The 23,503-nt window shown below is 53.2% G+C and overlaps 6 protein-coding genes across 6 annotated transcripts; 4 read left to right on the top strand and 2 right to left on the bottom strand.

The window, feature by feature from the left end:
* Positions 1-61: 61 nt before the first annotated feature.
* On the top strand, positions 62-6,313 carry N7443_007513 (anaphase promoting complex subunit 1; the record flags this gene model as incomplete). The annotated part of the gene is made up of 1 exon (XM_056887569.1): positions 62-6,313. One exon carries the CDS (start codon positions 62-64, stop codon positions 6,311-6,313), a length of 6,252 nt encoding a protein of 2,083 aa, XP_056739260.1.
* A 529-nt stretch (positions 6,314-6,842) lies between these two features.
* N7443_007512 (RPAP1 family protein) lies at positions 6,843-8,246 on the bottom strand (the record flags this gene model as incomplete). The annotated part of the gene is made up of 1 exon (XM_056887568.1): positions 6,843-8,246. The coding sequence occupies one exon, from the start codon at positions 8,244-8,246 to the stop codon at positions 6,843-6,845; it is 1,404 nt and encodes a 467-aa protein (XP_056739259.1).
* Positions 8,247-9,334: 1,088 nt separating this feature from the next.
* Positions 9,335-11,675, top strand: N7443_007511 (uncharacterized protein; the record flags this gene model as incomplete). The annotated part of the gene is made up of 3 exons (XM_056887567.1): positions 9,335-9,647; positions 9,709-11,155; positions 11,207-11,675. The coding sequence occupies 3 exons, from the start codon at positions 9,335-9,337 to the stop codon at positions 11,673-11,675; spliced, it is 2,229 nt and encodes a 742-aa protein (XP_056739258.1).
* Positions 11,676-12,575: 900 nt separating this feature from the next.
* On the bottom strand, positions 12,576-14,395 carry ste7 (MAP kinase kinase Ste7; the record flags this gene model as incomplete). Its single annotated transcript, XM_056887566.1, has 4 exons — positions 12,576-13,244; positions 13,295-13,832; positions 13,890-14,047; positions 14,108-14,395. The coding sequence occupies 4 exons, from the start codon at positions 14,393-14,395 to the stop codon at positions 12,576-12,578; spliced, it is 1,653 nt and encodes a 550-aa protein (XP_056739257.1).
* Positions 14,396-15,133: 738 nt separating this feature from the next.
* Positions 15,134-19,595, top strand: spt6 (chromatin-remodeling histone chaperone SPT6; the record flags this gene model as incomplete). Its single annotated transcript, XM_056887565.1, has 4 exons — positions 15,134-15,307; positions 15,370-15,540; positions 15,634-19,294; positions 19,348-19,595. The coding sequence occupies 4 exons, from the start codon at positions 15,134-15,136 to the stop codon at positions 19,593-19,595; spliced, it is 4,254 nt and encodes a 1,417-aa protein (XP_056739256.1).
* Positions 19,596-20,218: 623 nt separating this feature from the next.
* On the top strand, positions 20,219-23,108 carry N7443_007508 (oxysterol-binding protein related protein OSH3; the record flags this gene model as incomplete). The annotated part of the gene is made up of 2 exons (XM_056887564.1): positions 20,219-20,254; positions 20,304-23,108. 2 exons carry the CDS (start codon positions 20,219-20,221, stop codon positions 23,106-23,108), a joined length of 2,841 nt encoding a protein of 946 aa, XP_056739255.1.
* Positions 23,109-23,503: the final 395 nt, after the last annotated feature.

The following is a 23,503-nucleotide window of genomic DNA, read 5'->3' as shown; positions in this document are numbered from 1 at the left end:
TGCCGCCAGAAGTTTCCTCGTGACGGCGTAAAACGATCACTACTTTGTTTAACAGCCCACCATGGCGTCCACTCGCTCGCTCGGCCTTCACGAACCCTCGGCCGTCTCCTACCTGGTTTCGGAGGGAATTCTACAACCTGATCCGTCAAAAGATCAGTATAATTGGACAACATGCGTGGATGATAATGGATCAACCGGCCCCGTGGACGACGAGCTGGTATGGACAAAACATTGCGTGGTATGGTCTCGTGCAGGGATGGTGAAGCGAGTGTTTCGCCTAGATCCTGAGAAGGAAGATATTCGACATGCTTTGTTTACCCATTTTGCGGCCGGCCATGTCAAGCGCTCTGTTCATGATACTACAGGCTTGAAGCATCCTCGAAACGTCGGCTCGGGAACGAACGCGCGGGCCGGTCAAGGAAAGCGTCAAGGGAATGAGCCAAAACCGACCAGCTCAGAATCGACGTTGGACCTGAATGGAGATGCTCAGGTAGCGGTGGTTACTCCGCATCAGGTCAATGCGAAGATGTCTAGAGCTCTAGTGGTGGTCTTGAAATCACAAGCTCATATATTCTTCGTTGCGGGAACCAGTCATACAATCCCACTCCCTTTTGAAGTTGAATCTGTATTTGCAACTCCCCGCGGACTTCTGTTTCAGCGAAAGATGCCCGAGCAGATTCCTGGGCCCCAGCATCCAACTGCGCCTCCGAATTCTTTCTTAACGTCCTCGCTATTCGATCCTCGTGCATCACAGACGTTGGATATCCCACCAGCTCCTTCCAAAGGAGCGCGGCCATCTTTGAAACTTTCCGCGCCTCGAAGCGCTCCATGGGCTCCAAAATCTAGCTCCGCTTCAGATCTTCCGCGGGTCTTCTCACTCATCGATCCTCATTCGGAGATGGGCTTGGTTGTAACCTCGCAGCCTTCTCATTTAATGTCTAGCAGCGTCAACAGCACAAAGCGAAGGCCATCCGGGCTGGAAGTTCTGGACCCTGTCGACGAGATCGTGTATATTTCCCCCAAGGATGAACTCTCGAGCTCGAGCCAACTCTCCAAAAATGGGCCTTTGATATTAGTGGTCACTACGAACACAAGCACCGGGTTACATACGGTGTGGACCGCCCGATACAGAGATGACGAGCCGGGCTCTTCGGCAAAAGAAAAGGCTCGACGATACACCGAGGGCACTCAATCAAAGAGACGCAGCTCCCACTACGGTATGACAACTGGCACGACCACACCAGCTGCTCGCCCTTCAGCAGCTCGCGAAAGCTTCGGACCTTGGACAGAAAACAGAGTCTCATCCCAGCAAACCGAGTCCAAGAATGACCCCGAAGAAGATCTGGTCTCGAGGGTTGCGCAGGATTTCGGGGATGTTGGTGTTCCCCTCAAAACGTCCAGACGAGTGAGCTCACTCCTTGCGCGGACTGATCTGGCCACTGGCCAAGATCGACTCACATTCTCGGAGCTTGCTACAGGCACTCAGTCTACGACTGCACCTCATGGCGGGCTGAGACAATCCATTGGAACTGGCAGCATGCGTGGCAGCTTTGGCTTCAACCCACGTGCTTCACTTCCTCCGGCCACAGGATCTGTGTATAGCACTACGGGAAGCTTTCTCGATGCTCCAGTGGATAGACTGTTGGAGGAGCTTAATAGCAATGCCCTTTCCGAAGGATTCGAGAATATTGCTCTTCGGGAAGGGGCGTCCGGACTGCCAGAGGAGCTTCTACTCACCAAGGTAGAGAGCTTCTCTCCCATGTTCTCCGGTAGTTTCCGGGCCTCCGCGCAACAAGCACCCACTCGCCACCTGAAGGTCTGCACGCTGTGCTCATCGGACTATGGAAACACCCATAATGGAAACGCAACCTCGGTGGCAGTCTGCATCGTGGATCAAGACTCGCAAACCATGAGCGTGGTAAATTTGCAAGCCGAAAGAGTAGCAGTATCGAAGAAGCAGAAAATGGCGCCTTCTAAGAATATCAAGCCCTCAAAGAGACGGTCCTTGCTCGTCAATGCAACTGGCATCCAGCATGTCCCCAACGTCTGGGATGTCTCCCGAGTAAGTGATGGAGAGACGTCGCGCATCCTCACCCTAAGTGTATCCGACAACGGGGAGCGAGAGCTGTCATTGCAGACTCTTTGGGGCAATCCTACCAAAGTCGACATTCCAGTTCCGTTGCAAATTTACGAGCCCCATGGAATTTCCGCTGGTAGGCTGGTCTGCCGTCCGAGAGAAAGCGGCGTCAACCGGGTCATGGCGGACCCTGATCTCGTTTTCTCGTCATTTGACCACGCATGCTCGAGAGGGAAGATTGATTTGGTAGATACAGAGAAACAACGACACAGGATCCAAATTCGAATGGAACCCCGAAACAACCTCGTCAAAAAAGTCCTCGGAGTCTGCAAGTTCGTCCTTCGTGATGCAGAGAAAGCCGGAGATGGCATTTTGTTGGCTTGGTGGGAGGTTATGAAGTGGCTTCAGGAGAAAGAAGATATTGAGAATGATCTTGAATGGACTGCCATGGTCATCGTCCTGTTCTCTCTGGCGGTGCCATTTACCAAGCCGCCGCCGCCACAGACCCCTGCCAAGCGCACACGTCGCAAGAAGGGTCTTCTACGATCGAGTAGTGGTACTTACGTGGACCTAGAAAGCTGGGAAGCTATGCTTGATCTAGAATCAGGACCTTCGGGTGCCACGGCTCCATGGATGATGGGCAGTTCTTGGGGGTGGATTGTTGAACAAGACGCCATTGAGAACCTGGCGGCTCGCGATGCATCCCGTACACCGAAAGGTGAACAGCCTAATGCAAGCCGGTCCACCTATCGCCCGAACTCTTATCTGACACGGTGTATCTCTTTGACTCGTGAGTTTTTACAGGATCCTCTGGGTGTTAGGGCCTCGGGTCGCGATGGCTATTTGCCTATTTCGGGTGCATTCCCTGAGAATACAAGGTGCACTGCCCTGGGTACCATTCTTGTTGGTCTTCACCTCCTGCGAGAAGAGCAAAAGCTCTCAACTTGCGACGCCGAAGAATCTCAACACCCTCTCGGACTCCTCGCCCCTGTTCTCGCACAGCTTGGTGGCTGGCTAGGATGGCAGTCTTGGAAATGGACTGAGGATTCCTACTTTGGCACAGAAATGGCCAGTATGGAACGATGGCAATTCGAAGATACTCGGGTTTCTCAGCTCAATGTCCCCGGCGAACCGTTCCCTCCGCCTTCAATTTTCGCCTTCCTTATGGACGCTGCGCGTCAATCCTCTCCATCCTTTATCACTCTTTTCGATATTATCTCTGCATCAGATCGAACCCCCAGAAAAGGACGTACGTGGCAGGAGTGCTTCACCATTACACCGCGAAGCTTAGCGCTCAACGGCTTCCTTGCCGAAGTTCACAACGTGACGACTCCATTGGAGAAGATCAAGCTCCTGCATCGCTGGGGTTTCACCAAGAGCATCATCGACACTTTCCCTGAAGGCGTTAGCGTACCGCTGTATGAAGTCGTCATGCAGTGCCAGATCGAAGCTTCAACATCGTGGAATGCAACACTTCTTGAACTGATTGACCGAGAAGATCTTTACATGTCAATGAACCCAGTTCATGCTCAAGTGTTCGCACCGCCGCAGCATTTTGCTGTCTCCCATGAGTCTGTGCGCGATTTCCATCACATCAGCAGCTCAGCTTTGGAAATCGATGCCGTCAACGCATTTGAGGCATCCGCAGAGGCTGACCGTTTCTCGGTCACCAGATTGGTGTTTCGTGAAGACAAGCGCTTCTTGGAAGCTGCCCGTCTTCTGAATCAGTCTAAAGCACCAGTTGCAGACTGCGTTCCTGAACCTGACTGGACAGACTCCGATCTCCTTGAAGCGCAGAAAGAAATCGTACAACTGGTGTCATTCCGAACGTTGTCTACGCCTGCAGGCCGTGCCATGCTTGCCTTCAGTGGCCGTTTACCTCTGTTGACAGAAAAGCTGCCTATCCCATCTTTTTCGCTACAATGTGTTATGAAGCCTTCCAACGTGACTGTCAGTGCCGAAAGATCCTCTTTCACCGAGGAGAAGGTATGCTGGGCATTCTTCCACAATGGTGTTTCGACTGGCCTAGCAATCTCCAAGGGATCCAAGGGCATTGACACCTCTTGGATCTTATTTAACAAGCCCCAGGACCTCACAAACAGACATGCCGGTTTCTTGTTGGCTCTGGGTCTGAATGGTCATCTCAAGTCTCTGGCTAAATGGGTTGCCTTCAAGTATTTGACTCCCAAGCATACCATGACCTCCATCGGTCTCTTGCTCGGCCTTTCTGCGTCATATATGGGTACAATGGATACGCTCATCACGCGCCTGCTATCTGTTCATGTCACACGAATGCTACCACTCGGTGCAGCAGAACTCAATTTATCCTCGTTGACACAGACTGCCGGTATCATGGGCATTGGCCTCCTCTATTGTGGTTCTCAGCACCGGCGTATGAGCGAGGTTATGCTCTCTGAAATCGAAAATGTCGAACAAGAGGAGCTGTCAACCTCGCAAGAGGACTTAAGAGACGAAGGATATCGTCTTGCTGCGGGCTTTGCACTTGGTCTTATCAATCTGGGCAAGGGCAAAGATCTACGAGGAATGCGTGACATGCACATAGTTGAGCGTTTGCTAGCCGTCGCCGTGGGCACCAAGAACGTTGACCTGGCACATGTGCTTGATCGTGCCTCCGCAGGCGCGACAATCGCTATTACTATCATTTTCATGAAGACAAACGACTCTGTCTTAGCTCATAAGATCGATATTCCTGACACTACTGTTCGCTTTGATTATGTGCGACCTGATCTCTTCCTATTGCGAACGCTGGCACGACACCTTATCATGTGGGATAGCATCGATCCCACTATGGAATGGATCAACGCAAGCCTCCCCAATGTGTATCAGCGACGGGCCCGTCTTACAAAAGTGTGCCATCTCCGTAGTGAGGATATGCCATTCTTCAATATCCTTGCCGGCTTATGCTTTGCCGTGGGTCTTCGATATGCCGGCTCTGGCCACACGCAAGCACGGGATCTGTTGCTTTTCTATCTGGATCAGTTCATTCGCATTTCTCGACTTCCAGTGATGAACTACGATGCCAAACTCGCTCGCAACTCAGTCCGCAACTGCCAGGATGCCGTATCTCTATCCGCAGCGGCTGTCATGGCCGGTACGGGTGATTTGGCTCTATTCCGGCGCCTGCGCTCGCTGCACGGTAGAATCGATCCAGATACTCCCTACGGCAGTCACATGGCAGCGCATATGGCCATCGGCATGCTATTCCTCGGCGGTGGTAGCTACACACTCGGTACATCTGACCTAGCAGTGACCATGCTCCTCTGCGCCTTCTACCCCATCTTCCCAACCAGCGTCCTCGACAATAAATGCCACTTGCAAGCCTTCCGCCATCTCTGGGTTCTCGCAGCCGAACCGCGCTGTCTCATTCCCCGCGACCTCGACTCCCGCCGTCCAATCTCAATCCCTATCAAAATCACCTCCCAAGACGGCTCCATCCGCACAATATCCGCTCCCTGTCTCCTCCCAGACCCCAGCGGAATCACACGTATTGAAATCCGCGGCCCAGACCACTGGCCACTCGTCCTAGACTTCACCCAAGACGATGCCCTCCGCAACAAATTCCGCCATGGAGATCCATCAGTCTACCTTCGCCGCAAGGCAACTTACAGTTCCTCCGGCACCTCCACATCCGTATTCGCATCAACCCTCACAGGGCTCAGCGAAGCCCAGGATATCCTCCTCGCAACAGCGGCATCCTCAAATCCAGCAAAGGGCCTCCCACCCTCTGCGTGGCCGAACAAATCATCTCAACTCTCAACCACTCTCTCCGCAGCATCAACTCCCGATAAAAGCCCATGGGACTGGATCTTCACCCTTCCATCACTGCAATCACTCGACATTCGCGAACGCTCCCTCGTCCTCCCATCCTCCTTCCCATCCCCATCACCTCGTATCAACACCCTCATCACCGCGCCACCATGGTTACGCACTTCCGCCGTCGACGCGAGACTCGCTCTCGAGCACACTGTTCGCAACATCGTGCAGTCTGCGAGAGGCCGTGGCGCGGATCCGGATCAACTGCGCGACCGCTTCTGGCAGCTCAAGTTGTTATTTGATTGGCTGGATCGTGTGCAGAGTGGTGATGAGCCTGATGCGTTGTCTGGAGGACTGCAGCAGGTGCAGCAAGCGCAAAGCCTCTGGCTAAGGAGGGACTTTGTTGAGGAGGCGAGGTGGCAGGTTTGGGGGATGCAGATTGAGGATCAGGGTGGAGAGTAAGATGTAATTCAGGATGTTGTGTTTTGTGCTGAGGTATTTGGTGGTTCGTGGTTTGTGGTCTGATTTTCTATTTTGTCCCTTATCTACTGGGACTGGAGCTGGTATTCTTGTACGATATGTGATATCCTGGTATGATAATGCAATGCAATGCAACTTGTCCACACTTTTCTTCGATTCCTATTACAAGTCAATCGATGAGATAACCTAGATACTCCTGAAGCAACGGCCATGCCTTAAGATGTGGCACATGTATTCCCGGGTGTTCAAAATGTTGAATGAATGATACTTAACCAACTTTGGAAATATTCTAGAGGAGTTGAAACATACTTGGAGAACCAATACTTTGGGGCCCCTTAGATCATCTCTTATGTAGAGTTGTAAATGCTTATAATGCTTGTATATTCGATAAAGATGCTAAATATCTGATCATTTTTGTTTTCGATATAGTGCTATGCATGTCAAGACAGAACACTTCAGACTAACCCAGGATTCTAAATCTCAAGAAAAACACCTGGTCGAAGTTACCAAACTACCGCGGCCGAGACTGTCCCTCCTTCAACAATCCACGATCACCACCACCGCCCTTCTGCCACAGCCAAACACCCTCAGTGGCCCATGCAGTAGCACTCGCATGGCGTCCAATACCCGAAGCTAAAGGCGTAGCACTCGCCCCACTTTCCTCCTTCTCGTTCATCGCGGCTCGACTCTGAGGATCCGGAATACCCTCCGCCTCAGCCAACATGCCGCCCACAATACCTTCTTTCTCAATGACGAACCACAGTCCCTCTGATAGTTGTCCGCCGCGTTCTCCGAACTCGTCACGGCCGAGACGAAAGAGAATTCGTCCGGTGACTTGCCAGGCTACGCAGCGTTGAGCGGGGAATGTGGAGCGCGAGAGGATCGCTAGCTCCGGGATTGTATATCCCGCTGCATGGGGATCGTCGCCGTGGTGGTGCAGGCCGAGGGTCGTGGGGAGTGAGAGAGATGTATTTGGAGCGATTATGGAGCCACGAAGTGAAAACCGGATTGCAGACGGTGCAATGGAGATGGCGTTGCTGGCTGGGTGGTAGGCTGAGGTTGAGGCGGGATCTTCTTCGTCGTCTGGTGGAGGTTGGAGCCATGAGAGCGCAGTTGGGTCGTGGGATATCTCGGGGAAGTAGTGGGATTGGAGATCGGAGAGGAAGCTTGGAGAGGATGGGTCGAGGGTTGGCATTGGCTGGTTTGGTTGCGGGAAGTGGAAGGGCTCGATTATGGCTGGGTCGAGGGAGGGTCGTTCTGAGGCGGGATGGAGGTCGGTGGGTGTTTGAGTTGGGGGTGCATCATCACGTCCACGCGGTTTGGTGGGTGCTTTAGGCGATGGTACCACTGGAACGGACGGTTTTGGGGCAGGCTCGGGCTTAGCAGCTGGAATGTCGAAGGAAACAGATTTCTTTGGCTTTGGTGCCGCCGGGCTTTCTGTTGCAGGTGCCGGCTTGGGCTGTTCGTTGGTTTCATGTCCAGGATCCTCGATCTTAGCTCGACGAAGGAAGCGCTCTAGTAGACTGTGATCCATCGATTCCATCAACTCTTCCTGCTCGTGCTTAATCTGCCTCTCTGACATGGATGCCAGATGCCGGCGGTTCTCGTCCGCGATAGATTTCTTGTCATCTTGCACGGTTGGCGGAGATAGCTCTGTGACCGGTGCAGCAGCCTGATCTTGCTCTTGTTCCTGCTGCGCCCGTCGCTGCTTGAACGAGGAGATTTTATTGCGTTTGCGGTGCGCGGGGAATCCGGTGGAAGAAGCGGTGGGAGTTGGAGGGGCGGGTGCGAGCGGGTTGGCGGAGGTCGGCTCTCTTTCACGAATCTCGCCGATGAGGTCAAAAGGCACTGGCTTCAAGTCATTAGGGGACTCATCGTCCAGATCAAGGACAAAACGTTCGCCGCGAAAAGCCATGGCGTGAAAGATGAAGTTATGTCAGCGCGGGGCCTGCGGCTCAAAAAGCTAAAAATGGGGGATGCAGGGGCTAGCCCGATCGGGTTAGCCTTCATTGCGGATGTGCTAGGTCCAAAGTGGTAATCATGCTCTGCCCAAACTGGAAAGGTACACCAGTTGGATAATCTTTAAATGAGCGCTACAAGGGCTTCAGCACCTATAGATAAGGTGCGACTTACTGGGAAACTGTCAACGACACATTAAATAGTTTATGACTAAGCTTAGATCAGACGTTTGACAGATATCAGCTGACGGCGATCCCATGTTCACTGGAGGGCCGTGTTCTGGAACAAATCTCCGGTCACCAGACACACAGATCTAGTAATCGAATGGTAAAAGAGAATAGTCCGATCACTTAGGATTCATTGGCCTCTAATTAAAAGTACCACTTTATTCATTCATTAGACATTCCAGTAAGATCATGCCAGACATGAGATGAAACGGGCGAGGGACATGTGGACACTATACGCGGGAAATGTGCAACTCCACTGACGCCAGATCCGCGCGCATGCGAAATGTATTGCTTCAACAATTCACTGAGCCATCAGGTGCGCAGTGAATTGAATAGACACTTCGTTTCATAACCTGCATTTCTATCCATCCATCTCAATTCCACGAGTCAATCGGTCTTTCCATACTTAATCGATATCAAGTACATTAAGCTAACTCGAAGTAAGGTTAACAGACCTAAAATCTGGCACATCAAACTGGCTCCTTGTTCGCTTTCCCCTTTCCTGCCCTTTTTTTCCCTTTTCCCTACAATCCCTTTCCCTAATTTTCCCTTCTTCTTTTCCCCCCCCCCTCAACCTCCGTCTCAAACTATCCATCTCTTCCATCTTTTTTTTTCCCATCCGGTGTTCGAGTTTACGTGTTCCACCCGCCCACTCTACAGCACATTTGTCTTATCTGTTCCTATTTGTTTTCTTCCATTCCCAATCCCAACTGGTGATACTCTCGGGTGTTCAGCCCCGACCGTATCCACCACTTGGGCCACCATCCCTAAATCCATCACTATTCATCAATTCGTCATTTGCCACTGATCTTCAACCATGTCTACGGATACCCCTGGTCCGGGTATACCTAAGGCAGAGCCTGTCGAGACCGACACCAAAGCCGAGGCTCCCAACAGACGTGCTTCCGGTGCCAGACGGTCGCGTCGCAAGAAGGACGACGAGGCCGAGACACCCAAAACCAAGGCGAAAGAGGCTAAAGAAGCAAAGGAAAAAGATAAAGAAAAGCCGGCCCGTGGTCGTCGTCCTCGAGAAAAATCGACATCGACAGCAGCTTCGCGGAAAAAGGCCAAACTGGAGGCTGCTGGGGACGAAGCCACCTCGGGGCCTGCTGCTCTTCCGGCAGACTCCAGTCCTGCACCCGCACCCGCGACACAGCCAGCACAGACTCCCACTTCCACCCCCTCCTCAAGCTCCTATTACTGCGCCTGCGCCTGCTCCTTCTCCTGCTCCTGCTCCTGCTCCTGCTCCTGCTCCTGCTCCTGCTCCTGTTCCTGTGCCAACCCACACCCCGCCATACTCTCAAAGTCCTCATCCCCCGGCTCCTACATCTACCTATACCCTGTCGCAACAATACCCGCCTCGGCCACAGTCACAACCTCCGCCACCTCAGCCCACTCAAGCTCCTCCTCGCAAGAGTGGTCAGAACTTTGATCCTATTCGATCCGCTTTTGACAATCCTTCTCCTGCTCCTGCCTATAGTCCGTCTACTCAGCATGTGGTATCACCGCGGATCAACTATCGCGCCAGCGCGTCGCCCGCGATCTCCAGCATCATTGACCCGCCGGCGCAAAACGCCCACACTTTCCAAACACCACTACACCGCTCTACTTCCGGTCATGTCTCGACCGTACACTCTCCAGCGCCTCCTGCCGCGGTACCAACACCTTCCCACCAATCTCTAGCTCCTTCCCCGATCCCAATGTCCTCTCCGTCCCACGGAGCTACCCATACTCCTCAACACATGACACCTAGCAATTATGCTCCTTACACACCGTCTGAGCAGCGGCCCATGCAAACACAGCCTCCCAAGTTGGAACTTTCCTCGCCCGCCATACAGCCCCAATATCAGCAACATCCTCCGCCGGCTCAAATGCAGCCCCAGTCACAACCCCAGCCGCCGGCTCAAGCTCCTGTACCGGCTTCCACTCCACAGCGACCTGCTCAACCTTCTGACGCGATGGACATCGACACGAAGGAGCAACCTACACCCAGCACAAAAAAGGAGAAGGGCACAGGCACTGCGCCTTCTTCAAAAGCGCCTTCTCCCAAGCCTGCTCGCGCAGCTAAGGACGCTCCTGTGCTCCCTCAGGGTTCGGGTCTCATCTCCAACGCACTTTTCGGTGGCACCGACGACTCAAAGTCACCGGATGAGCGTAGCATTCCCAATATCGTCGTACACGTTCCGCTGCTGCAAAAGGGCAACCACATTGTCAACTTTGCGCAACTCGCTGAAGAACAATATGGTTTCGCTGCCCTGCACCCACGCCTAGCCGCTCACAAAGAGCGTCTAGCCCGCGTCGCAGCTGCAGGCGCCGTATTAGAGCGCAATGACAAAAGTAAAGGTGTTTCAGCAGGTGAAAGTGCCGACGAGGATCTGAGTCTCGATGTCGATCGTGACAGTGATATGGATGGAGATGTTCCTATGAGCGGTGCTGGGGCAGGAACCAACGGCGCGCCTTCAGAAACTAGCGAGGGCAAGAAGAAGCGCCGCAAGAAGGTGGAAGAGTACGACCGTGATGATCCTTTTGTTGACGACAGTGAAATGGCATGGCAGGAGCAGGCCGCTGCGAGCAAAGATGGATTCTTCGTTTACAGTGGCCCATTGGTACCAGTTGGAGAGAAGGTCCAAGTGGAACGGTACGTACCCTATCTATTCGAGCCTCAGAAGTCAACTCTAATATCTTCCAGTGCCGACGGAACTATCAAGCGTGGCCGTGGCCGTGGACGAGGAACAGGCAGAAGCCGAGCCCTCACCTCCCACCCGCATGTTCCTATCGCAGCCGCTGTGCCCATTTCCCAAGATACAGGTCTGCCCCTCCGTGGCCCAGGCTCAAGAGGCGGTACCTCGCGCCGCGCACGAACAACTAAGAAAGCCGCCGAGGGCGACAAGGGTACCCCCGAACGCAGCGGCTCCAACGCATCCACCGCACACGAAGGCCGTGGCCGTGGTTCAGGCCGTGGTGGTACAAGCACCCGCGGGGCAAAGGTCTCATCAGGGCCCTCCTCAGGACCTTCCCCGGGCTCGTCCACATTGCCAATGATGGATCTCGCTCCAGCTCCCTCAACCCCTGGTACACCAATTTCCAACCCCAGTTCGAATCTCGCCCCTGCGCCTGGTCCTAGTCCGTTGGCTGGGCCGGAGCTCGTTATGAAATAGATCACTGTCAGTGGACAGATACATTTGTTATGGAGTCATGTTAGGGTGTTTTAACGGAGTTGTTCTTTCATTTTGGAATACTTTATCGCTTGTGACGGTTCCGGGTTATTGGACTGCTTACTGTTGCTTCCTGGTTGGTGCATCAGCTTTGTGTCTATATGATACTACATCTATTCATGCAGTGATTTGATCATGCTACATTCGTCTAAGTCGAGGTTGCGTAATTAGTCTGAAGATGTACACGTGCGGGATTGTTAGAGGACAATGTCTCCTTCTGGTCCCATGTTGTATATATATGCCTTCGGTGCTTTGAACATTGAAAGGCTTCGATCGAACCTCATATTCAATTAGATCCCCAAGGCCCACAAGCTTTCTAGGCCCAAAGGGACGGTCGAGTATAGTCAGATCTAAGTGATAGTGTAGTATCATGAAAAATTGCATTTATGTACGCCATATTATGCAGAAACATATTCGAGAACGGAAAACAAACATTGGCCAAGTCATTGTCGTTGCCGAGTCAAAATCATCGTACGAAAGAAAAGGAAATGATAGAAAGGGAATAAAGGAGAGAAGCATCCACAAGTGGGGGAATAGAAGGCAAAAACGAAGAGAAAAAAAAGAAGAAATGAATTTCCATAGATCATGGAAGGGGGAATGTGCTCAGCCCTGCCTTGTCTTTTTCCGTACACAGCGCCAGAAATGGAAAACGAGGCAGATTGCCAAACGTGGAGAAAGAAACCAGGACCATGATAGATGATAATTTATGAGAAGGAAACAAAGAAAGAAAAAGGGAATGAAGTGGAGCAGGCGAGTCGCAAAATCATGTGCATATGCAATTCACATCTGAGTAAATCACGATGAGTATGAGTCGTTTCAATGACATATCAACATCCCGTGGCTTTACGAGCTGGCTCCAGGCATTTGGCTGTGGTAGCCGCGCCAGTTTCCACCTGCAGATACAGGGGGAGGAGGTGGTGGTCCACTTGGTGGGGGAGCGGCGCGGATGGGCATTGTCGCAGGGTTGAGGTTGGTGCGAGACTTTCCGTTGTGCGAACTGACGGACCGGGGGCTCATGAACGGGCGGGATGGAGCCTCGACAGCGGAGACGGGATCGCCGAGAAAGCGCGATTGCATGCGGCCGGACCGTGGCTCATTGTCATCCTTGGTCTCTAGTGAAAGGTGCTCTAAGGACGGTGGTGGTGGGGACCGTGCGGAGCGCGAGGACGAGTAGTGGTGGTTTTGGCTGCTCGGGGGGCCGTAATAGCGGTGGGCATCGTTGCCGATGTTCATGGGGATCTCGCCCGAAGGCGGGTGCTGCTGGTATGGGGACGGGGCCTGCTGACGAAGTGGAAGTGGTTTGCTGGTGATAGGGGTGGCTTTGGAGATCGGTGGTGGCACGGGCGGCGCTGCAGCTGGTGATGGCGTGCTTGCTGAAGGTGTATTCCTAAGGGACTTGGGCGCAGGTGGTGCCAAGTAAGACTTGCGATTGTGTCGTTCCATCATGCTGATGGCCCAATCCTGCAGGTCGACCGGCGTGCGCTTGGCTGCTTGCAAGAAGGCATCTTTGTCCTATACTATAGTTAGTGGTGCATAATGTCCGTTGGATGGTTTGACCATACGTATAGCTCTCGCGGAGTTGGTCGTTCCTCCGACTTTTTCAGCAGACACTTGCCAACAAAATCGTGCAAAATGGGAGGGAAGGCATCACTCTTAGGAAGCTTTGGTGCGGTTTCATGAACAATCTGCTGAAGCAGGTCCAGAATACCCATGGGGCCTGCACTGGCCCGATCTCCTGCTGCAGAGTCCGAGGTATCGAATGGGAATCGGCCCACAGCCAGTTCCATCACAGTCAAACCCACACTCCACACATCCGAGCGAACGGTGTAGGCACCTCCTTGAATACGTTCCGGTGCCATGTAGGTCGAAGTACCAACGAAGGTATCGGCGATGGAGTTGACGGTTTCAGTGGCGACTCCAAAATCACAGAGCTTGATATCACCGCGCGAATTGACCAAGACGTTGGACGGCTTAATATCACGATGCATGATACGATGGGCCTCATAGAGATAGACCAGACCGGCCAGCACAGACTCGGTAATCTTACCCAGCACATCGACTCGTACTGGACCAAAGTCCTTTGAGATTCGGTCGAGAGACCTGTAGTTCACGGCGTCAGCCAACCCCTCTTTGTCTGATTCATCACACACCACCTACCCGCAATCCATGTATTCCATGCACAGAACAATATCCCTGGCCTCATTCTGGAAGGCACCGTAGAAAGTCACAATATTGGGCGAGTTGCAGTCGTGTCCGACCCGAAGTTCCCGTAGAATCTGTTTCCGCACGTTTTCTTTGGCGTCGACTCGGATAATCTGGTACCAGGGCGTTCAGTCAGTTGATGCCCTCGCACTATCGATATCGTGGACACGCACCTTTCGGGCCATCACGACCTTGGTCGAGGCATGCATAACCTTGGAGACGGTGCCTCCATTTCCAGCTCCGAGCTCCTTCAACGTTACGAGATCCTCGCTGCGGAGGTCGAGTCGGAACTCCAGTCCAATCTCTAGCGTATCGGTAATGCCCTCGGAGTTTCCAACCGCACCGGGGGCCTGGGCATCGCCATCAGAGGCATTATTGGCAGCTGGCTTGGGGGTCGCATTGAGGGCGAGGCCTTTGACGTTCTTGCGCTTCAACGTCCGGGCCTTAAACTGGTCCGCCATGGCGGAAGTAGAGAATTGTTGAGAAGGAGATCTCTGTAGGCCCTGGCGCTGACGGGGGAACGAAAGGAAGCGCGGCGGGGAACCCGATATCACAGTCGTTCTTGGCGGAGCTGATTGGATATCGCGGGCGCATCGACTTGACCAACAAAACAACCGGATTCACACTGGGCGCCAAAGGGAGGAATTCTATGGCTTCTCGGTTTTGGGTGTCTTTTTTCAGGAGGCAGATTCGGCGATACTTTGCGGCCATACTGAAACACAGGTGTTCCTGCTTCTCCACTAGTCCTCACCCCATTGATGACTCCCCGAACTCCTCTTGGGCATCTACCATCTGTTTTTTGATATATCAAGTTTAGGGAAGATGGTAATTTTTACACAGGCAGTTCTATCAGAAATTCTACTTTCTTCTTTCGGTATCGTGAAAATGGTTCGAAAATAATGAACAAGAAGGAAGATTTGGAAGATTTGTGTACTTCCCAACATGAGACACAGGTGATATCCTCACGTGATACCACCAGCCACCGAGTCAGCCACAGCGCGCAGTCTCCGCCACCGCGTTCTCCTTCACAGTCGTGCTTCGTCCTTTCTCTGCGCTCGCCTCTCTTTCTCCCCCCAACGCAACCCCTTTTCTTATCACCTCCGCGTCTCGGGCACTGCCGGGTGCCCTGCGCTGTTGCACTCTCTTTCAATCTGCTATTCCCTACCCACTGGGAGTAGCTCTCTCCCCGACCAGCCAAAATGAGTCTCCGCGACTTGGTCGAAGGCGAGGCCTTGATGGACGATGATGAGAACGATGAGGGCATGGATGACTACGACGGCGAAGGCCGCGAAGGTGCCCGAACCGGCAACCACTACAATGACTCGAGTGACGAGGACGATGAAGATGAAGACGATGAGGAGGCCCAGCGCGCCGTGAGTCTAGATTGGAGCTTCTGGATGCCGAATTGCGCGCTAACAAGCAATCGCTTCGATAGGTTCGCGAAGGCTTTATTGTCGATGAGGATGAAGAGGTCGAGAATCGCAAGCACCGCCGGCGCGGCGAGGGTAGGAAACGGCGCGCCGCCGACGAAGAGGAACACCTCGATGAAGAAGATCTGGAGTTGATCGGTATTACTGCTCCCGGTAATAGAGGCGCGACCTCTGAGGTATGTGGATTCGATGGCATTGGTCCGTCGTCCTTTTGGTGAGGGCGTCGGGCGTTGTGAATTTTACTAACAACAGCTCTCCCGAATCGACAGTCCAAATTTAAACGCCTGAAGCGGGGCAAGGATCGCGAGCAACAGCAAACACCCCAGGGAATCGATGATATGTTCAACTCGGACGATGAAGAGGAAGCTCAAGCTCCCCAATACGGCCATGGCCGATCCGGCCGCCGCGGTGCTTACGATGAGATGGAGGGCTTCATCGAGGAGGATACATTTTCTGACGAGGAGGGTCAGCGAGAGCAGGACGACATGGAGATTGCACCTCCCGCCCGCCCAAGCATGCCCGGCCTTGGTGCTACCGAAGCGACCGGTCTCGACGAGAACGCATTGGAAGATATGCGCGCCGCGTTCGGTGACGGTACCGAGTATAGATTCGCCCTCGATATTGAAGACCAAGAAGACGATGAGAAGGAAGACGAGTCCAGACGTCTGGATTTGAAGGATGTCTTTGAGCCCTCCGAGCTGGCCGAGAGGATGTTGACGGAGGAGGACAACGAAATTCGTCTGCTCGACGAGCCCGAACGTCACCAGGTCGCCCGCAAGCCCTACAAGCATGTCATTCTGTCGGAGGATCAATTCCGCGAAGAGGCTATTTGGATCTCCAATCTGATGTTGCTCAAGAAGCGCATGGACCCGGAGCTGCGCGAGCCTTTCCAGCGCTCGGTGGCCAAGATGTTGGAATTCCTGATTACAGACGACTGGGAAGTTCCCTTTATTTTCCAGCACCGCAAAGACTACATGATTCATGCGGTCAAGGAGCCCGTCAACGGGGCCGATCCCTCCGACGAAGCTGCTCAGTATAGCATTCGCGCCGAGAAGCTTTTGAACATGACAGATCTGTGGGATATCTTCGACTACGACCTGAAATTCCGTGCGCTGGTCGACAAGCGTAACACGATCCAGAAGGCCTACGACAATTTGCAGAACCTTTTCAGTGTCAATGATGCCAACGTGGAAGACCTCTTGGCTGCGGCCGCTACTATGGAGGAACTCCAGGATGTACAAGACTACATCCATTTCCAATATGCCGCGCAGCTGCGCGATATGGCAATGGTCAATGGTGATGCCAATGGAGAGCCCCATCGGCGCAAGGCTTCCAGCAAATCTTTCTTCGAACGGGTGCGGAATGGCAAGGCTTATGGTATGGTGCGTGCATTTGGTATTTCCGCCGACGCTTTCACACAGAATGCTTCCAAAGAAGGCCGCCGGCAATATACCGAAGATCCCAGTGAGGGACCAGAGGAGCTGGCAGACCAATTCGTCGACACTGATTTCTCCAACACCTCTCATGTTTTGAAAGCCGCCAAAAGCATGTTTGCCGAAGAGCTTACTCTGAGCCCTAAAATGCGAAAGGTTATCCGCCAAGCTTATTATATGAACGGAGTAGTCGACTGTTTCCGCACAGAAAAGGGTCTGCGCCGAATCGACGAGCAACATCCATACTACGAGTTTAAATACCTGCGGAATCAGCAGCTCATGGACATTGCACGACGCCCGGAGATGTTCTTGCGAATGCTGAAAGCCGAGGAGGAAGGATTAATGGAAGTCAAGGTCCGCTTTGAAAACTTTGAACAGTTCCGCCAGCGCCTCTACGCTGATATCGAGTCCGATAATTACTCCGAGGTTGCTGATGCGTGGAACCGTCTTCGCCGCGAGGTGCTTGACTTGGCCCTCGGCAAGTTGGAGCGGGTCATCAATCGCAGCGTCAAGGAGAACATCCGACAGGAGTGTGAGAACCATGTGGCGAAGGAGTGCCGTGAGGCTTTCTCCCAGCGCTTGGATCAGGCTCCTTACAAGCCCAAGGGAATGGTCCTGGGTACCGTGCCACGAATCATCGCTTTGTCCTGCGGAACCGGCACTGTGGGCCGAGACCCAATTCATTGGGCTTATATCGAGGAGGATGGCCGTGTGCTAGAGAACGGCAAGTTCAAAGACTTGTCAGTCGGTGACCAGAGCCGTGGGATCTCGGATGGTGCCGATGTAGCTGCCTTCCAGGATCTGGTGGAACGTCGCAAACCAGATGTCATTGGTGTCTCTGGAATGACACCCGAGACCCGTCGCCTTTACAAGTACCTCTCTGAACTCATCGACCTGAAGGACATTCGTGGAGCCACTTACGCCGATGACCGCGACGAAGAGGTCAGTGATCGTCTCGAGGTGGTTATTGTCAATGATGAGGTTGCCCGACTCTATCACAACAGCCCTCGTGCTCGTCAAGACAACCCTGGCTTTGGTCCCTTGACCCACTACTGTGTGGCCTTGGGCCGATACTTGCAATCCCCGCTTAAGGAGTATGCCTCGCTGGGCCGTGATATTATTTCCATTCAGTTCAAGCCCGGCCAGCAATTGGTGTCTCAGGAGTTGCTGCTCAAGCAACTGGAGACTGCTCTAGTAGATATGGTTAACTTGGTGGGTGTTGACTTGAATGAAGCGGTTACCGACACTATGAGTGCCAACCTCCTACCCTATGTCTGCGGTCTTGGACCTCGAAAGGCTGCTCATCTGCTCAAGATCGTGAACATGAACGGCGGTGTTGTGAACAACCGTGTAGAGCTTTTGGGTGTCAATGCACAGTATCCCGCTATGGGTGTCAAGGTCTGGAACAACTGCGCCTCCTTTGTCTTCATCGATTTCGAGAACGCCGACCCTGATGCCGACCCGCTGGACAACACTCGTGTGCACCCCGAAGATTACGATATTGCACGCAAGATGGCCGCTGATGCGTTGGAGCTGGACGAGGAAGACATCAAGGCCGAGACAGACGAGAACGGCTCGGGTGCGATCGTCCGCAAATTATTCCGTGAGGAACAGCAGGACCGTGTCAATGATCTAATTCTTGAGGAATACGCCGAGCAACTCGAGAAGAACCTCAACCAGCGAAAGCGTGCCACTCTGGAGACCATCCGTGCAGAGTTGCAACAGCCATACGAAGAGCTACGCAAGCAATTCGTCTTCCTCAGCACCGACGATATCTTCACCATGCTTACAGGTGAGACGCCAGAGTCCCTGACCAACGGCATGGTGGTGCCTATTGCGATCAAGCGGGTGTTCGAGGATCACATCGATGCCAAGTTAGATTGTGGAATTGATGCGCTGGTCTCAGAGACCGAGCTTGGTGTCTCCGTTGACATGCCTGTCCGCTCCGTCTTCCAGGTCCACCAGACTGTTCCCGCCAAGATTATGTTCTTGAACCGCAAGAGTTTCACCTGCAATGTTTCATTACGCGAGGACCAAGTATCTGATCCTGTCCGTCGTAGCCCCGAACACGGCTTCAACGACTGGGATGAACTCCAGGAGAAGAAGGACAAGGAGTCGATGCAAGAGAAGACGCAGCGCGGTGGCCAGGCCCAGCGTGTTATCAAGCACCCGCTTTTCCGACCGTTCAACTCTGCTCAAGCCGAGGAGTACCTGGGCTCTCGGAGCCGCGGCGATGTGGTCATCCGCCCTTCGTCTCGTGGTCCCGATCACCTTGCGGTCACCTGGAAGGTGGAGCACGGTGTCTACCAGCATATCGATGTGCTCGAACTGGACAAGGAGAACGAGTTCTCGGTTGGCCGTGTGCTCAAGGTTGGAGGTCGTTACACCTACAGTGATCTTGACGATCTCATTGTCAACCACGTCAAGGCTATGGCCAAGAAGGTGGAGGAGCTGATGGCGAACGAGAAGTACCAAAAAGGCAGCAAGTCTGATACTGGTAAGCTGACTCCCTTTTCACCAATACTACTATGTCACTAACATGTTCGATAGATCAGTGGCTCGAGACCTACACCAAGGCCAACCCTCGTCGCTCCGCCTATGCATTCTGCATCAACCCCAAATACCCCGGCTACTTCTTCCTCTGCTTCAAGGCGGGCGAGCACTCCAAACTCCAGAACTGGCCTGTCAAGGTCATCCCGCAGGGCTTTGAACTGCAGAAGAACCCCTACCCGGATATGCAGGCCCTGTGCAACGGGTTCAAGCTGATGTTCACCAACATGCAGGCCAGTCGGAGGTGAATGCGTCGTCTGTACAGTGTACTATTCTATGGGAAATTTCAAGGAAAAGCGGATCAAAAACAAAAGATGGGCATTGCATTTCTCGAGTTTCCTTCATCTTTTGTTTTCTTTTAATTTGATACACCTTCTGGTCGTTTGGGGGTATGGGCATCCTGTAACCAGTATTTATTTTGCAATGGACAGCATTTAGCATGAGTGGACGTGACAAGGCGTAGAACATCGAAAACAAGGCTACTAGGCTACGAGGATGATGGAACGTGCCTAGGCATGCGGTCAGATCTCGGCAGCTGCATAGAAACTAGAAGTATAGCGTGTCACGATCCCAAGGTTCAGCGTGGATCCCATGTGAACAGCAATTCCTCGGCTTCGGGCCATTTGATCCTCTTTGGGGGGATCTTTAAATAGAGGAATGTCGTCAGAATGTGGTTGACGTAGTTCCTAGCTCCTAGTTCCATTCTTGTTAGTTAGTATTATTTTCTATTTCCTGATTTCTTATGGTTCTGCTCTATACATTTCGGTGCCTGAGTCCCTGAAGAGTTACGTAGCCCTCCGCCCGTTATTGTTTTCCCCCTCCTTCAGCCGCAACTCCACCGGACCGCGACGGCTCACCTCAACTCTGCACCATGGCGGCAATGGAGGAGCTGGAGATTCATAGCAAGGTAGGCTGCAACTGAATACCTTCTACCTCCTCTGCTAACCTCCTTCAAGTCCTACTTCGTTCGTTGGATCAATGTTAGCGCAAACCACACCATCTCGTGGAGTATCCAGCCACACAAGAAGTCCGTGAATTTCGGACTCTTCAAGCACCCCGGCCAGTCCACTCAACTGAGCTCCCAACTGCCCGCCTCCGCTTCCCACACCACCGATTCAAACGAGAACCTCCCCGCAACGGCCGCGACTTCCGGCTCCCGCAACCAACAGTCCAACGTAGTCGAGAAGCTGACCGGAATCGGTCTCAAGTCGATCAAATGGATTGGAAAATGCGAAGCCAACGTTGTGTTGCAGGGGACATATGATGTGCCCACTGGAGAGGGTGGTGACTACGCACTCGTCTTCGACAATACCTTCTCCAAACAAGTCTCCAAGACCCTCACCCTCGTCCTCTTGACTTACCCCACTGGCTTCCAGCCTCATGTCTCGGCGTCAGCTTCGATTATGCGCTCCCAGATGAGCGGCTCAAGCGAGTCGCTTCAGCAGCCGCGTGCGCGAAGACGCGGTAATAGCCGATCCACTCTGAACGCGCAAGTGTCCGATGCCAACGTACATACTGGTCAGCTTCAGAAGCGGCGCCGAAAGAGAGGTCAGGGCTGGGCCCGCAGGTTCTTCTCTTTGGACTTCACTTCGAGTACGCTTTCGTACTACCATGACCGCAACTCAGCTGCGTTGCGGGGTGCTATCCCGCTATCATTGGCGGCTGTTGCGACCAACGAGAAATCTCGCGAGATCTCCATTGATTCGGGTACCGAGGTCTGGCATCTCCGCGCGAGCAATGACCAGGACTTTGTGGCCTGGAAGCGTGCTCTGGAGAAAGCTTCTTCGCGGGGTTCTTCGAAGGATGAGGGTCTCACTCTCCCGGGTCGTCCTGAGCTCCGACTGCCCCTCCCATTGACGCATTCCCCGGCGGAAGAGAACGAATGGACTCGAGTCGAGCGTCTCGTCAGTCAAATCTCCGGATCGCGAGATGCAGTACGACGTCTTGCAAGGGATACCGATCCCAAATACTTTGTGTCTCCATCTCCATTCCCGTCTCCGCTCCCGTCTTCCTCGGAGCGAAGTCGTGGCCGTTCTCCTAGTCCTCATCCTCCGTCAAACGACTCTGGCGTGGACCCCAGGCGTCCTTTCTGGAAGCGCAAGACTAGTGGCAACTCCAGTCATAGCGGCAAGCAGGCTAATGCTAGCAATTCCCAGCTGGTGGTGCCGATCAAGGAGGAGTCTAGCAAACCGGCTAGCATTCATAGCCATGCTGATGGGATGGATGCTATTCATGATAATCTAATGGCAGTCCTGCGGGATCTGGATAATGCCGTGACTGAGTTCTCGAGTCTCCTTGCTGACAGTAAGCAGCGACGACACTCTCTCAAGCCTGCAATGACGAGTCGTAAGAGTATGGAGTCAGATATCTCGCAGGAGTTTTTCGATGCGCCGGACGGGGGAGCCGCATCTCCGCTCTTGACGATCCAGGATAGCGATGGCGAAGACGATAAGGTAGACGGCGCCGCTGAGGAGGTTGAAGATGACGCACCCTCTGATAGTGATGGAGAATCCGAGTCGGCAGCTCCTCATGACGGTGCCTCGCCCCTGTTCCCATCCCGTCCCAAGTCATTATCTCCGCTTCCCTTGGAGAAAATCCGCCGTCGCCAGACTATCCTGGCTCCAACAGTCATGCCTCCGAGTCTCATCGGGTTCTTACGCAAGAACGTCGGCAAGGATCTATCCCAAATATCCATGCCCGTATCCGCAAACGAGCCACTTTCTCTGCTCCAACGCGCAGCAGAAATCATGGAGTATTCCTCGCTCCTAGACCAAGCCTCCCAGGTCTCAGACAGCGTCGAAAGACTCATGTACGTTACTGCATTCGCCATCTCCTCGCTCTCTAGCAACCGCGTTCGCGAGCGCTCCATCCGCAAACCCTTCAATCCAATGCTAGGCGAAACATACGAACTCGTCCGCGAAGACCGCGGCTTCCGCTTCATCGCCGAAAAGGTCTCCCACCGCCCCGTCCAACTAGCCTACCAGGCCGATAGCAAAGAATGGAGTCTTGCGCAGTCCCCACTGCCCAGCCAGAAATTCTGGGGCAAGTCTGCCGAAATCACAACCGAGGGCCGCGTTCGCATAACCCTCCACGCCACAGGCGAGCACTTCAGCTGGACGCCAGCTACCCAGTTCCTGCGTAATATCATCGCAGGCGAGAAATACGTCGAGCCAGTCGGTGAATTGACTATCTTCAACGAAACAACCGGCCAACGCACAATCTCCACTTTCAAAGCGGGAGGTATGTTCTCCGGCCGAAGCGAAGAAGTCTCAACTCGCGCCATCGACTCAAGTCATAAAAACCTCTCCCTCGGTCTAACAGGAACCTGGCCCTCGGCCCTCTCCTTGACAAAGGACGGCTCCCCCACCGGCAAACCGATCTGGTCCGCAGGAGACCTCGTCCCGTCCGCGCCAAAACACTACGGTCTTACTGCTTTCGCCGCCGCACTTAATGAAATAACGTCTATCGAAGACTCTCATCTCCCGCCCACAGACTCGCGTCTGAGACCTGACCAACGTGCTCTTGAAGACGGTGATCTCGATCGTGCTGAGGAAGTCAAGGTCCAGCTGGAAGAGGCGCAGCGTGCCAGACGGCGTGATATGGAGAATGCTGGCGAGTCTTGGATCCCGCGCTGGTTTACGCGGGTTAGTGACGGCTCTGATGGAGAGAACGCTTGGCGGTTGAAGGGTGGTAAGGATGGTTATTGGGATGAGAGGGCGCGCGGTAGTTGGTCTAGTGTCGTGCCTGTTTTTGAGGATTGAGGATTGATGATTGATGATTGAGGATTGAGGTTACGGTTGAGGTTAAGCTTGACGGATGATTTATGTTGGGTCTTGTGGGTTTGGTTACTGTTTCCCTGGAAAAGATTGAATTTCAATCGTGTAGAGGGCTAGATACTCCACTCTAGATATGGTTAAGTACATTTGCATTGCATTGCGAGAGGACTGGTTTTACGTATATTGCTGGCATAAAGGTATTCAGTGGATTTGCCGTAGACTCATCCGTAATTTAACAAAATACAACTTAAAACAAGTACAGAAATCGAAAGGCATAAGAGACAAAACATGCATCTTCGATGAGCGTTACTATATGGAATCAGATCCATTTCTGTGTAAAAGGAGGAGAAAGTGAAGGCATTGGGCCAATGTACTGGAAA

The sequence above is a fragment of the Penicillium atrosanguineum genome (assembly GCF_028827265.1).
Source record: "Penicillium atrosanguineum strain IBT 20685 chromosome Unknown utg000006l_segment0_segment0, whole genome shotgun sequence".
Taxonomy (NCBI): Eukaryota; Fungi; Ascomycota; class Eurotiomycetes; order Eurotiales; family Aspergillaceae; genus Penicillium; species Penicillium atrosanguineum.
Note: the sequence above shows the minus strand (reverse complement) of the source record. Positions and strands in the feature narration are given on the sequence as shown.